Here is a 9,967-nt window from a genome sequence, read left to right as displayed (position 1 = left end):
AACGACGCAAATGCTCGCGCGAGATACAGCGAGCCAGGAGGGTGTAGCAGGTACACCTCGCCGCGGCCTGTCTCCCGCTTTCTCTTTTCTCTTCCTGCGGGGCTTCCGCCAGCTCGCTCTTGAGAAAGAAGCCTCGTTGGAGAGGGATCACACGGCTTGTGAAGCAGCAGAGGAACGAGGCTTTAGCGGCTGCTGCGGCGTTGCCATGAGACGTGCAAACTGGAGAACGCCCCTTCCAGGGAGACCTTCCTTCTTAGACGCCCACCCGACGCCCCCCCCTCTTCTTCTCGCCTCTTTTATCCGTTGTAGGGTTTAGGTTCTGTCCTCTCCCCTGCCTCGCTGCGCCTTCAGGCCCGTGCAGCCATGTTCTGATGATTTTTAAAGGCGAAAAGGGCGACGCCGGCGCGACAGCTGACCGCCCAGCGCACACGGCACAGCTTGCAAGGAGAGAGTGTCTCCTCCGATGCGAGCTGCAGCACCTGGTGCTGGTGTTTGCGCCCACGTGTGAGGCGTGGCAGACTGTTGGCTCGTGATGTTTTGCCGGCGAGGACGGAGACCCTGGACGGAGACCCTGGGGCGGCGGCGGGAGGGGGGGTGGGTCCACTCGCCGATCTCAGGCTGGATAAGTATGTCTAGTTATGCGGGAAGTTAGCGTCTACAGAATATCACCGCTAGTCTCAGCCACCTTTGAGCATGCGGGCAGAAGTTCTCTCTCGCTGTCGATACGCGCGCGATTGGAGCGCCCATGTAGGCAGACACAGGCGTGCACAGTGAAGCAGTGGAGGCGCTCTCCCGACGGCCTGAAGCCCATACGCACCTGTCAAAGGGCAGATGTGCCTCTTTCTGTCCTACAGTGACCGTAGCGGCGAGGAGGGTTCTCTTTTCAGGCTCGTTTGTGGTACGGGAGAGCGACATCCGGTTGCACGAGGAGAGAGCTTGTCTCCTCGGGGTCACCAGGGCGCTTGCCCGCTACGAAACCGCAGACGTGGCTTTTGGGAGATTTCTCAGGAAGCAGAAAGCAGAATTCGTAGTCCTTTTGCAGTTTTGCGCCAGGCAGTCTTGACTGTAAATCCAAGAAGGAATCCCATTTAATGTAAATCCAAGAAGGAATCCCATTTAAAAACCGGTTGTTTGTAAGCAGCGTTAAACCAAAGGTTCTTCAGTATTAATCCTTCAGAAAGAATAGGTAGAGCGAAGATAACGCATCGAAGAGCGCTCCAACGTTGCTTAGGTTGATCGCACTCTACCTGCCCTTGTCCGCGTCTCAGCGCAGTTCTTCTGCGCAGCAGACACGTTCCTCGACACGCCAACGGCAAGAGTTCCAGGCTGGAAGCCTCCTCTTTTGCTCCCTCTCACTTGGGCTTCCCAGCTCTCGCCTGGTCTCCGGGCCTCGTCTCTTTCTCGCTGCTAGGAATGAGGCACATAGGAAGAAAAAAGGAAGAGTGAGTCGCTCTGTGCTGCTACACCAACTTTTATTCCGACCCATCGACGCCTGACTCTCCCCGCTTCTATAATAAGATGCTTCCTCCCTCCCAGCGCAGCCAGCAAGAGTTTTGGAATACTACTCAAATTACCAGATATCAATAATTTACCTTCAACACAAAGTTCTACTAAATAGTTTTTTTTTAAATATGTTTATATGTATTTCTATAGGATAGAAATTGCCTCCTCGCTGTTAAAACTGTTTTTTAGATTTAAAATGTCTCCAAGCGTTCCTCGGGGCTTTTGAGGAATCGGGAAATTGGCTTTTCAGCTCGTTAAGGATTCTCATCAACTTCCTCGAGACCGGAGGCGCCGTAGCTCGATCCGTTCGCACGAAAATGCACATTCTTCCCACATGCTGCTTCCCTCTTGTCCCTCTCTGCCCCTGACTCTCGGAGAAGCTAGTTCTTCTCCCTGAAGCTGAGTACTCCTGCCGTCTCTCGAATCCGGCCTCGCTTTCCACCTCCTGTCCTGGGCGCGCCACCCTCCTCTATGGATTTAGCCGACACTCACTCGTTTTCTTCGATTCTGTGTACTCTGGCGATAGCGTGTTTTACCATCCCGTATTCTGGCTCTTTGTATTCACACACATCTGCATTTGCTGTGCATCTAGAACTCTCTTTATATCTATGTAGCTATCTGGCTACACATGACTAAAGCAATACGTAACTACATTCTTGTGTAGCTAGAGACACAAGAAGGCGCAGGCCTCCACCTTTGGCAATCTCGAGCGATCCCACGTGAAAAAAAGCTCATGTGAGTCAGAAACATCGGTGTGGATGCGTAAGTGTGCTTCTGTGTTTGTCGTTTCCGCCTTTTCTCTATCTCCTTGCTTGCGGGCGACGGGACCTTTTCGAAGGGAAGTGCGAGACGCGGCATGCCCAGTAGCGCGCACACCAAGACATGCGCTTCCGCAGCATGCAACTAGCGCGGCTGACGCTGCGAAGCGCTCCCGCTCCCGCACAGGACGCACCGTCGATCCGCTCTCTGTGAAAAGCATTTGTTCCTTTCTTGAGAAAGAAAACTGACTTTTCCAACTCTAAACCCTCAAGCGGTCTCTCCGTGGCAGTGCGGAAGGGCAGTCTGAGTTGAGGGGGAGGATTAACAGCTTGTTGACTCTCTCTCTCGTCCTCCTCGCAGCAAAGTTGCACACGTTTGTCTCTCTGGGCCTCGGCAGCCTCTATTTGCTTTTCCTCCGATCAGTCTGCGCTTGACTTGTCGCTGGCCTCTGCAGCGAGTTGCTCGCTCCTCGGCCTTCCCGTGTTTCCAGACGCTGTCTCTCTTCGCGCCTTGGCTCCTCTTCTCCTCAAGGCGCACTGGCGCCGCTTTATCAAATTGCCTCGACTTCTTCTTAGCGTCCCGCTCGTCTTCAACTTCTTTGGCGCGTCCTCCTCCGCGCCTCTCGCGTTTCGTTTGCTGTTTTCGCCTTTCAGTCTGCGTCCTCTGGCCTCTCGTCTCCTTCGCTTCGGCGCGCTGCCTCGTTCTACGTCTGCTACTCTGCGCGCTATGAGAGCTGATGCCCTTCCGCCGTGTTTCCGCTTGTTCTCCGCTGCGTCTCCTTCGCTTCCAGTCTCTCTCGGCGCCCCTCGGCTTCTCCCTGATCGCCCGTTCTCCTCGCCTCTTTCCAGCCGTCGCGCCGCCGCCCGTCTGCTGCGTTTTCCTCCCTCTCTCTCGGATCGGTCTTCCTCTTTCTCGCACCGGTCTCCGGTTCGGCCTTTCTCTTCTGCTTCCCTCTCTCTCCCCGGCTCGAACCCGGGCCTCGCCCACTCCAAGATGCCGCACCCGTCTCCTCCTCCCGCTTCTTCTTCTCCTCTCTCTTCTCGTTCTTCTTTGCCTTGCCTCATCGTGCCGACGGCCTCGGGTTGCACGGAGTTTGCGGTGAAGGAGGGCGTTCACGTGGGGACGCGGCAGACGAGTGCGGATTTTTTGGCGAGCGTGGATGTCCTTCTCTTCGACTGCGACGGCGTGTTGTGGCACGGAGACAAGCTGCTTCCCGGTGTCCGCGCGCTTCTCGACGCCTTCGCGGGCGAGCCGGGGAACGAGCAAGCAGCAGACGGCGCGGAGCGCGTGCGGAAGAAGATATACTTCCTGACCAACAACAGCACCAAGACGCGGAAGGGGTTTCTGAAGAAGCTCGAGGCACTCGGCGTGCGCGCAGAGGAAGACCAAGTCGTCTGCAGCGCCGTCGTCGCTGCGTGGTACCTGCAGCAGCGCCGCGCCGCGCGCGCGAAGGCCACCGAACCCGCCACTGCACGAGAGCTCGTCTACGTCATCGGCGAGGCAGGACTCGTGGAGGAGCTACAGAACCACGGATTCAAAACCATCGGGGGGCCTTCAGGTACCTGCCACGCGGGCGTGGCTCTTCTGGGCACGCGTGTTTGTTGTCTCCCCCGCTTGCGGGCTCCTGGGGCTCAGGTCTGCTCGCGCAAGTCCTTCCCGCGCGAGATATCTTCAAAGACGCTGCCGAACGTGTAAATGCTCCTCCGTCATGCGGCGGTTGCGTTTACTGTGTGGCGGCGAGTACTCCGTACCAGCCTGATCCCTTGTCTTCTAGAGCAGAGAGGAGTTCGGAGATACTGCAAATCTGTCCCCATCTATTCTGTGCAAATACCAATGTTATTTTCGGCTGCCTCGCTGCAGCCAAACAGAGCGGATCTCGCTTCGCGCCAGATAACCACTCCTGTACTTACCTCATACATACGTATATATGTATATATATATGTGTTTATATGTATGTATATTTATGTGCGCCTGTGCGCACACGAATATATTTATACATATATATATATATATATATATATATATATATATATATAGGTCTTCGAATCTCTATCTGTTAAGCGTCGAAGCATATGTCTGCGCGGTATTCTGTGTGGCTATATATGGCGGCTCGAGCTGCCTGTCAACGAGCGATGAGGTGAGACCGCGTGCGTCTCAACTCCGTGCAGAGGCGTCTGTTTCTTCGCAAATCTTTCTATCCATTCGGCAGTTGAGAGAGTGCATCGGGGGACTGAAACGGCATTTTTCTGCATGGCGTGTTCGCAGAAAACGAGAAGTTCCTCGACTACCAGACCAACAAAAACCTCGCCGTCGATTACAGGCAAGGCACTTTCCATCCCCGTTTCCCGCACCTTTTCTTTTTTCCTCTCCCGAAACATGATTGGCACGTTCTCTGATCTGTCGGCTGCCTTTTCCGCTGGTCTGCCGTCGCTTTTTGTCTTGATTGTCCTCGCCCTCTTCAGCCGCCTTCGCCTCCTGCGCTTTTTCGCCGCTGTTTCGCCGTCTAGCTTGGTCCTACGCGTTCGCCATTTTCTCTCCGCGGCTTTCGCCTCTTCGCCTCTTCTCTCGCGTTGTGCAGCGCCTCTTGCCTGCGCTCCGCTGCAGCCTCTTCTTCGTGTCGAAGTGTCTGCGCAGGCGCGCGAGGCGGAGGCCGCGGCGCTGGGGTCTCCGCTGGAAGGGGAAGAAATCGAAAAAGTGTCTCTGCGTGTGTTTTCAGCCGGGACGTGGGCGCCGTCGTCGTCGGTCTGGATCGCTCTTTCAACTACTACAAGTTGCAGTACGCGCAGCTCTGCATCAACGAAAACAAAGCCTTCTTCCTCGCGACCAATCGCGACCCCCTCGGCAATTTCACGCCGACGCAGGTGAGTGTCTTCTCTCCACGACGCGCGCTGCGGCGCTCGCTGGAGCCCTTCCGCGCGCGAGTGTCTCTTGATACATCGCGCAGCTGGCGCAGCTGACGCAGCCGAGGCCTCACGCGGGGCCGCCCCGGAGGCGGAAGGCCCTCCAGTCGCACCTGAGGCAACCTCCAGTGGACCCGGCGGTGTCTTTTGAGCTGCTTGATTGGCTTCTGCGCGATCGTGGTTTCCCGCTATACTCTATAGATCACCTGGCCTCCGGTGCTTTGAGAGCGTGCGTCTTCAGTATTCTAGAGACTAGGATGTCGCCAATTTTTAAGTCCGGTCTCCTCGGTAGAGCCCCGCCTTGTGCTCCACGCCCTTCTCTCTCTCGGGACGGCGGGTGGATGGAGGGGGGGGGGGGGACGGCGTCTGCGCCGCCTCGTTTCAGTTTTCCCTCCTTTCCCCGACCTGTTTGCGTAGCTGCGCACGAGCCTGTTGTTCTTTCCTGGAGCGTTTCAAACGTCATCAGCCTGCTGTGCGGCGATCCTCGCGTTACATCCTATCTACGCACACTCTCGGCTTTCCGCGTGTGCCTCTGTAGCGGTTGCTTCTCTGCGCGCGTGCGGCGACGCACACTTCACTCTCTCTGTCCGCTGGATCTCTGCATGCATCTGTTTCTGCGCGACTCTCTCTGAGGCGTGGCTGGCGGTCTTCGGTTTCCTCCGTTCCCCCGCGGGCCCTTGGGGAGGGCGTCTCCGTGGCGGCTGCGCAGGTTCCTTCTCTGGCTTGGGTCGAGTTTTTTCATTTTTGCGTGTTTTTGGTCTTTTAGGTCTGGGCGGGCGCCGGCGCGATGGTCGCAGCCGTCGAGGCGGCGACGGCGACCAAGCCCGAAGTCGCAGGCAAGCCCTCGCGAATCCTCCGCGAGTATCTGCTCAGACACATTCTAGGTAAGAAGCACCTGCGAGGAAGAAGACGAACGGCGGAGGGGAAATAGAAAAATCAAGAGAAAAGGGGAACTCGGGCACGCAGCGCAGGCGCGCTGAAGGCGTGGAGGCGTCTGGATGCTAGCACTGCGAAAAACCCCCTTTCAGTGATACGATACATTTGCTAAAATTGCTGAAGGCAGTCCGAATGTAGTTTTTCTGCGAATTTTTCCTAATCTTGAAGTCAAAACTTTTCACGTATGTCATTCAATAATACGTTTGTTAATACGTGCAGTAGTTCTGGAAAAGGATTCTGAGTACCTGATGATGTAAGATTTTTACGAGTTTTAACAAACTCTGGATGCGCGTGCTGCTTTTTGCTCTCTCTTCTACTCCTTAGACCTCCTTTACTGCTGCGAGGTGTCTCCGCGCACTCGTTTGTCTTTCTTCTCTTTTCATCGTTTGGTCGTCCGTCCTGCGTCTTGCCGTCAAGCGCGTTACTTCGTGAAAACTTTGGCGGATATAGACTCAACTGGGCACCATGTATTGGCAACAAAGACAATCCGGGTAATCTGCGATTGGATGCATTCTTTTCGTCTGGAGCATTCTTCCCACGTGCGTGGAATAACGGTTTTTCACGGGCAGTTTTCGCGTCTGACTGCGCGTGACTCTTCAATTTTTTGCCTTCTGCAGGCGACCTGCCTCTCGATCGTGTGTGCCTCGTGGGCGACAGACTCGACACAGACATTCGCTTCGCGGAGCGCCTGGGCGTCCGCAGCGTCTTGACGCTGACCGGCGTGACAGATCCCGCGCTGCTTCTGAAGAACATCGAAATGCGGCACGCCGCGACGCAGGCTGCAAATGGCGCAGCTGACGGCGCGGCGGGGAAAAAGAAGCGGCGACTGACGACAGCCGCGCCAGAAGAGACCGACGAGTCGGAGCCCCCCTACGTGGTGCCCGACTTCGTCATCGCAAGCGCGGCGCAGCTCGTGCAGTGAAAAAAAGAGAAAATGAAAAATAAGGAAATGTAAAAAAGAGCTTTCCCGTGTTCTGCGACACACGTGGGCACGCCGTCGCGAAAAGACGCAGGACACGCTGGAGTGGAGACAAGACGCGCAAGGCTACGCGTGCTCTAGCCCGCTGCCTGTCGACTTGTCTTTTCACGTTTTGTGTGCGCGTCCTTTCTTGAGAGGGATTCTTGAGTTCTGCGGAGGGAAAGCGCGCCTCACCGGCGCGTGCCCATCGCAGCGCGGGAGACGAACGGCGGTCTCGACGCCGGGAATTTTGTGACTTGTCTAACTTGACTTCCGTTCTCTCAGTGACGCTCGGAGCGACTGACGCAGAGAAACGTGCAAATATCTGCCACCGGTGACCCGCAGCGTGCGTGGCGGGCGGCGACCTCGTCCGCTAGGGGAGACGCTCTCTCCAAAGATGAAAGAAAGCCACACAAACGCAGCGTTGCGGAAATAAGAAAAGAGGTCTGTGGATGCAGAAAGGTTGGCAACTGCCGACACCACACACATGCGAAAAGGCACGCGCATACAGATCTGTACATCTACCACATACCTACATATGCATATATATATACATATATATGCATATATATATACGTATGTATCTGGCTATGCATGCACGCGCATACACACATGCATACACCCGTCTAGAGTTTCTGCGTCCGCGTGTTTACTCGTCGTCGCTGGACTCGAACTGGATGGAGTTGACCCCCATGGGGATCTCGCCGCAGCCGCGCCAGCTCGCGCGCTTCTTTTTGGTCTTTTCGTGGCGGAAGTCTCTGCCGCGGACTTTGCCCAAATCTTGCGCGGCCTTCACCGCGAAGGAGTCGTCTTTCTTGTTCCAAAACGAATTGTCCTTCAGATCCTCCTTCTTGATCGCGCCGACCCACTTCGACTCGTCGATGCGCTTGAAGCGCTGCGTCACAGCTGCACAGAAAAAGGAAAAAAACTCCGGTCTACAGTCCCTCGCGCGCGTCAAGGCACACGCGTACATCCACTAACCAGTCATAAACACACATACACACACACAAATACACGTATACATATATATAGGCAGAGAGAACATATATATATATATATACACGATCGATAGATATGTCATTATAGATATATACAGATCTATCTATCTATAGGTAGACAGCTACACATACATAGATATATAGATATATAAAGGTAGACAGAAAGATATATATATATATATATATATATATATGACAAATATATAGGTATAGGTATTTATAGATAGATGGATAGACAGCTAGACTTATTTATATGATAGATACATATGGTGACAGAGAGATTAAGGGTCGCGAGGTCAAAAAGACGGGAGAGGCTGCTGCCGTCGCAGCACCAACGAACGCGTTCGCACACATAAAACGTGCTCACAAGAAAGGCATATCACGTATGCCAACGTGATCTCCACGACAGACACGATACGCTGAGGCAATATGTGACTCAATATATATATATATATATGATATGTAGAAAAGTTGGAAATGCACGTGCGTGGCTCCAGGGCCGTCGAGCCCAACAAAAAGTTACTCGGAGAGTTTAGGCGTCTTAGATGCGACAGGTTGCGTTTCCTAGGCGGCCGTGAGCGCGAAAGAAACAAATTGAACGGGAGCGCACTTACAGGACTGTTTCTGTGACTTTCCCTTCTTGCTCTTGCCTTCGTAGGCGGTGTCGGTGTGCACGTCACTCCCATTTGCGCAGTCCTCGTCGCTCTCCTTCTCCTCTTCGTCCTTCACGGTCTTCTTCGGCGGTGAACTCTCTGAGAAGCGACACAGACGCAGCACGAAATGCGCGAAATCTGGCGTAGAAAAAGCGACGAGCGCACACGCCGGGCTAAATGAAAAAGAGAAAGCGGACAGGCACCCACACGCTCCTAGGTCTCAGGGAGACCTTGCTTCTTTCCTGCGAGTCTGTTCGCTTCCTCTCTCTCTTTTCCCGCCCGCCCCTCCGCACGTGGCGCATCTGCAGCACGTCATGCGCCTCGTCCCGAGCTCGCGACGGCGACGGAGAACCATACGAAAGCCGCGAGACGTCCACAACGAAAACGCGGCTGCCGTGTCATACCTGGCTCTTTGTCTTCCTCTTGTTCCTCTTCAGCTGCCTGAGCTGCGGCCTTGGCTCGCTTTTTCTCTTTTTGTCCCTTCTTTTTCTTCTTGGGTTCCTCGGCGGCAGGCGCGGCGTCGCTCGCCTCCTCGACCGGCACCTCGCGCTGGCGCTTTTTCTTCTTCTTCTCGCCAGCAAGCCCTGCAGCCACGACTTCCGGCAGCGTCTCGCCCGGGAACAGCTCCTCCTCACCCGCGAGCATCTGAAAAATAAAAAAAAAATGCGCACTAGAACGAGCTTCCTGCGAGACGGTGGCGGCAGCCTGCAACCAGCGCGCGCCAGGGAGACAGCGACGACGAAGGAAACGAGAGACTGAAGGAGAACTGGAGAGAGGTGCGCAGTCCCGGGGAGACAAAGACAAAGCTGAACAACGCACATATATATATACATATATGTTATATACATACACACATACATATATATGTGTATCTATATGCGTGAGCATAGGCTCCTGTGTTGCACATCGCTCGTGCCACACCTGAGAGGAGTCACTGAGGAAGAAAAAAGGCTGCTTTGTTTTTCCTTTGTCTCTCTCAACAAACAGCTGAAGAGATAGGCGGGAGACGCGCCTCTTTATGACCTTCTACCGCGACATCCTCCGAGAGCAAACGACACGCGTGGGGGCGGAGGACTTTGCGGATGTGCGTGCAGCAAGAAAAAGCTGTGAGTCTCTCGACTTTGAAGCGCTCTCGAAGGAACCTACCTGAGCGGAAGCCTCTTTTCTCAGCGCCTTCGCGGCCTTTCTCAGGCCGAGAGACTCAAGAAAAGAGACGACGGAGAGCAGCAGAGTTCCGTGACTCGCGCTCTTCTCAGCCAT

The 9,967-nt window shown here is 54.7% G+C and overlaps 2 protein-coding genes across 2 annotated transcripts; one reads left to right on the top strand and one right to left on the bottom strand.

Annotated features, from left to right (window-relative positions):
• Nucleotides 1-3,255: 3,255 nt before the first annotated feature.
• BESB_023970 (HAD hydrolase, family IIA protein) lies at nt 3,256-7,020 on the top strand (the record flags this gene model as incomplete). The annotated part of the gene is made up of 4 exons (XM_029361099.1): nt 3,256-3,820; nt 4,867-5,123; nt 5,929-6,046; nt 6,716-7,020. The coding sequence occupies 4 exons, from the start codon at nt 3,256-3,258 to the stop codon at nt 7,018-7,020; spliced, it is 1,245 nt and encodes a 414-aa protein (XP_029215914.1).
• A 685-nt stretch (nt 7,021-7,705) lies between these two features.
• Nucleotides 7,706-9,967, bottom strand: BESB_023960 (SRP40, C-terminal domain-containing protein; the record flags this gene model as incomplete). Its single annotated transcript, XM_029361098.1, has 4 exons — nt 7,706-7,962; nt 8,669-8,806; nt 9,112-9,352; nt 9,854-9,967. 4 exons carry the CDS (start codon nt 9,965-9,967, stop codon nt 7,706-7,708), a joined length of 750 nt encoding a protein of 249 aa, XP_029215913.1.

Source organism: Besnoitia besnoiti, chromosome XII (assembly GCF_002563875.1).
Source record: "Besnoitia besnoiti strain Bb-Ger1 chromosome XII, whole genome shotgun sequence".
Lineage (NCBI taxonomy): Eukaryota > Apicomplexa > Conoidasida > Eucoccidiorida > Sarcocystidae > Besnoitia > Besnoitia besnoiti.
The sequence above is the reverse complement of the archived record's forward strand: the minus strand, read 5'-3'. Positions and strand labels throughout refer to the sequence as shown.